This window comes from Tupaia chinensis, unplaced genomic scaffold (assembly GCF_000334495.1).
Source record: "Tupaia chinensis unplaced genomic scaffold, TupChi_1.0 Scaffold149178_1, whole genome shotgun sequence".
NCBI classification, from domain to species: Eukaryota; Metazoa; Chordata; class Mammalia; order Scandentia; family Tupaiidae; genus Tupaia; species Tupaia belangeri.
In genome coordinates, this window is record NW_006209026.1 from 104,491 (window position 1) to 109,606 (window position 5,116).

At 40.4% G+C, this 5,116-nt stretch overlaps 1 protein-coding gene across 1 annotated transcript in view; it reads left to right on the forward strand.

Annotated features, from left to right (window-relative positions):
- Nucleotides 1-2,712: 2,712 nt before the first annotated feature.
- Nucleotides 2,713-5,116, forward strand: part of NLN (neurolysin) — a gene marked incomplete at its 5' end in the record, with an annotated part of 74,394 nt that continues 71,990 nt past the window's right edge. Inside the window, 1 exon segment of the mRNA XM_006170923.2 lies at nucleotides 2,713-2,972. Coding sequence (XP_006170985.2) covers nucleotides 2,713-2,972 — 260 coding nt within the window.

Below are 5,116 nucleotides of genomic sequence, written 5' to 3' on the forward strand. Positions count from 1 at the left end.
TGCTGTTCACATCTTGGCTTACTTGTTGCTTCTTCTAGAAAATCTTCCTCCACATCTTCCCCTGTTCCCCAAGACCAAGATGGATGCCCCTTCTGTGGTCTTGCGGGATTCCCTCTGCTTCTCATCATAGCACTCATTTCAATGTAGCATAATTGCCTACTTATCCACTCACCTTCTTGACTGTAGGAGAATAGCACCACTATCTAGGCCAGCAGGTGGTGAGGAGGTTAAGTTACTGGATCCCGTGTGGCCAACTGTACAGTTTGAGCCCTGGACCTGCAGCCCAAATACCATGTCGGGCTCACGTGCGTGCATGGCCAAGATCTCTAGAAGAAAATGGAGGAGAAGGGATTGTAGCATAGCCACCCCCTAGGTGGTTATTTCTTATATTCCCTCTCTCTCTTTCTCTGTCTGTCAGGAGTGCACATGCCCTATAGCAAAACAAACAAACAAAAAGAGTAGTAGTATCTCAGTTTACCATGTTATCCCCAAGGTCCCTTGCAGTGACTGACACTACAAAAATACTGCTGCTCCTCAGGCGGTGGCCTTATGAGAGGCCTGGGTGCATTCCTGGTCTACTGTAAAAGCCAGGTACAGTGGTATGTGCCTGGTGGTACATAGCGATTAGTATATCTCCAAACCCTAACTGAGCAGAATCACAGATGCAAGGCAGGACAATACGAGCAACAGGGGCACTGACGACAATTATATTTACAAATCTAAACACAGAAATTTCTGTTTTACAAATAAAAGTGCCTATAGTCCAAGCTGCTTGGGAGGCTGAGGCAGGGAGATTGCAGCCATCTTTTAAAAACAAAACTGAAACTCTCTTAAAAAAAAAAAAAAAAGATAATAGAAAGGAAGTTCAACACAGTGGTTAAATATGAGTTCTGGATTTATAACTGCCTAAATTTTCATCTTTGCTCTCACAATACAACTATCTGTGATCATGGGCAAGTTACCTAACTTCTCTGTTTCATTTTCTTCTTTAGTAAAATGAGAATAACCACAGTATGTAATTCATAAGGTTGTTGGTAGTTGCTACTTGGAAAACATTTTGAACAGTGCCTAAACATATAATAAATGTTAGCTATTAAAACGTAACACTTTGGGGACCAGCAGATGGCGTAATGGTTACATCCCTAGACTCACACGTAGTCAACTGCAGTTCAAGTCCAGGACCCAGCAGCTTAAATTCACACCAAGCGCCAGTGCACGCATGCCCAAAACCCTGAGAGGAAAATGAAGGAGAAGGGATTGTGACATGACCGTTCCCCCACTACGCCAGAGAGGTGCTGTTTCTGTCTCTATGAGCTCACATGCCCTGTAATAAAAATCTCGCTAAAAATAGTAAATAACATTTTTTATAAGCTCTAAAATTTCAATACACATAAATACATATAGATACAAGGCATTAGTATTACTAGTTTGAATGACTTTTTAAAAGTTTATTCATTTATTTCTTCTATGATGGGGAGAGAGAGTCAGACAGGTGCCCCCAGAAGGGCTTTTGTGTTATGATCCACTCCGAGTCCCGGTTATCCCAGATCATGGGCATACAGGTGTCTACCCAGCATGCCCAGGGAAGGCTCCAACACGACCCAGGACCTTTCCCATTTGGTCCAGTTGCATTATCATGCACCACCACCAGGCCTCTAGTTGAATGTTTTAAGGGAGTAAAAGACTGGCATTATTCTCAACAACAACTTTTTTTCTTTTAATATAATACCATAGCTGTACCAGAGTTTATTTACCACATTTTAAATTCAGAATTTTTTTGCTTTTTTGTTTGTTTTGTTTTGTTTGTAGAGGTTTTTGCCTTAGGGTAAGTATGCTTACCAGAGAGACAGAGACAGTGAGAGGAAAAGTGAGAAATCACCCCATGGGGGCATGGCCAAACCGCAGTCCCTTCTATTCCATTCTCTTCCTGGGATCCTGACTGCACACAAACACACGTCCAGCATGAGTTTCAAGCCACCAGGTCCAGGACTTGAACCATGGTCAGGCATGTGGGAGTCTAGTGACATAACTGCTACACTATCAACTGGCCCCCAGAATTTGTTATTTTTACTTTTCTTCTTTTTTTCTAAACATTTTTGTTTGTTTGTTTAACTTTATTTATCCAATTATTTATTTATTTCAATTTGACCAGGGAGAAGGAGAGAGAGAAAGAGAAAGCAAGAAAGCAAGCCACCAGGTCCAGGACTCTTAACAGTGGTCAGCCATGTGGGAGTCCAGCATCCCCAACCACCATGCCATCTGCTGGCCCCAAATTTGTTATTCTTAATTTTCATGAAATTTTTATTTAAAAAATATTGGTGTCAAGTATAAAAAGAATTTTTAAATTCTCTGACTAAATCTGCACAATGTTTTGAGTACATATATATAATAGGTAGAAGTTAACAGAGAAAAAAATATTAAGGAAGATAAATGGCTTAATTTAACAACAATTATTGTGTCTCTAATACTTAACTTTATTTTTCCATATGATTTGATTACATAACCCATTAGTTATGTAATTAATACAACTTTCACTAAAAATGTAGAAAACACCAAGGCATTTAATTTTGTATGTGTTAACCAGAGAGAATTTGTTCAGTATTTTTAAAAAATTATTTTTAATTTAAAATTTAACTTTCTCATACTCATTTGTTTGTTGACTGTAGAGCAACAGAAGTCCTTAATTTTTATTCTTGTTCTGATTCTTTTCAGAATCGGTGGCTCCAGGATTTTACTCAGAATGACATTAGGAAGAGAAGTGATGTCTCCTCTTCAGGCACTGTCTTCCTCCACTGCAGCTGGCAGAAATGTTTTAAGATGGGATCTCTCACCAGAGCAAATTAAAGCAAGAACTGAGGAGCTCATTGTGCAGACAAAGCAGGTGTACGATGCGGTTGGGCTGCTCGACGTTGAGGAAGTGACATACGAGAACTGTCTGCAGACGCTGGCAGAGGTAGAAGTGAAGTATATAGGTGGGTCAGCTGCAGACGCACATCAATACTGCATTTTGTGGACCTCTCAAACCATTTTATGCTTTCCGTCTTGACAATCAATTTTCCACTTTTACAAGAGATTGATTTTTACATAATAATTAATTAATTGCTAGAATTAAATTACTTAGGATTTGAAATTTTTATTATGTTGACAAAAATGCTATAAAATCTATACCCTCATTACTCTGCTTTCTGGAGAGCATTTGGACAATATATCAAGTTTTTTTATTGTTTTTTTGTTTGTTTGTTTTGTTTTGAGCAAGAAGGTACATACATAAGAGAGGGAGAGAAAACTATTTTTTCCCCTAAGATTTTTGCCACAGGACACTGGTACTCACCAGAGAGATACAGTGAGAGGCAACATGAGAAATCACCCATCAGGGTGGGTGGCAATACCACAATCCTTTCTCTTTTATTCTCCTTCTGGAATTTTGGGTATGCATGCACATGTTCTTGGCATGATTTTCAAGGTCCCACTAGGTCTGGGACTCAAAATCTGTTTGACCATGTGAGAGTCAAGTGCCTTAACCCTTAACCACTATGTTACCTGCTGACTCTGAGAAATATTTTTGACATGGTGCTGCCTCATTGTAGTCCTCCTGTCCTAGCTTCTCAGTTAGCCAGGATCACTGGGCCACAGCACCACACCCATCCTGTTTATGTTGAACTGGGTACCAAACCCAGGCCTCCACGTGGTTAGCCTCCATGCAGTGGCACGCTCCCACTTGTGCCAGTGCAACTTGATCACATATCAAGTCTTTTAAAAGGTTCATACCCTCACGGTGCCTATAGTAGCATGGTGGTTAAGGGCACTAGACTCCCACATGCTTGATTGTGGCTCAAGTCCCAGACCTGCTTTCTCACTTTCCCTCTTTGTCTCTCTGTCCCTCTCTGGTCATATTAAAATAAAAATAAATAGAATTAAATAAAATGATTCCTAAAAAAAAAAAAATGAGGTTTATACCCTCCTTCAGTAACTCCATATCTAGCAATTTTTTTTAAGGAAATAATCAGATATAGACAAAATTCTCATGTTTATATGTACATTTTTATATTAATATATAAATTTATATATAAATTATAAGTAATTTTTTTTCTTTTTTTAAATTTGCTAAAGGGTGTGTGCACTCACCATGGAGATAGCAAGAGAGAAAAAGTGGAGAGCCCCTCTCAGGGGCTAAGGCTGCACTGCAATCCCCTCTCCTTTTGGGATTTTGTATGTGCATGCACACTTGCCCAGCATGTTTTTCAAACTTCTGAGTCAGGAATTGAGCCACGTAGTTGGCCACAACTTCCTTAACCACTGCTATTTGCCCCCTAAATAGGTGCTCTTATTATTAATTTTTTTCTTTTAAGAATTATTTATTGGGACCAGCAGATGGCATAGCATTTACGTTACTGGACTCTCACATGGCTGACCACAGTTCAAGTCCTGGACCCCGTGGCTTCAGACTTATGCCAGGGACATATCCATGCATGCCCAAGAGAAGGACGGAGGAAAAAGGGATTGTGGCTTGGCCATCACCCCTATGGGGTGGGAGGCGCAATTTTCGCTTTTTGTCTCTGTCTCTCCAGTGAGCGGATGTGCCCTGCAGCAAAAATCTCCCCCCAAAAAGAATTATTTATTTAATTGTATTTATCATTATTATTTTATTTATTTATTTTTTTAATTTGACATAGGCACTCACCAGAGAGCAAGGGCTAGAGAGAGATAGAGAGAGAGAGAGAGAGAAAGCAAGCTGCCAGATCCAGGACTCAAACTGTGGTCAGCCATGTGGTGGGAGTCCAGTGTCTTAACCACCATGCCACCCACTGACTCCAGTAGGTACTCTTCTAAAAGAGGCTTAGAAATAACTCCTAAAGGTCTACAGAATGGCTAAATAAACTACACTCATCCTTGGGTCCAACAGATAGCATGATGGTTAAGGTGCTGGACTCCCACATGTTGGACTGCAGTTCGAGTCCTGAACCTAGCAGCTTGAAAATCACCCTGGGTATTATATGCATGTCTGCCAAAATGCCAGGAGGATGGTGGAGAAGGGATTATGGCTTGGCCATCCCTGGGGATAGTTTCTCACTTTCCCTCTCACTGTCTCTCTCTGTCTCTCTGGTGAGTACTCTTT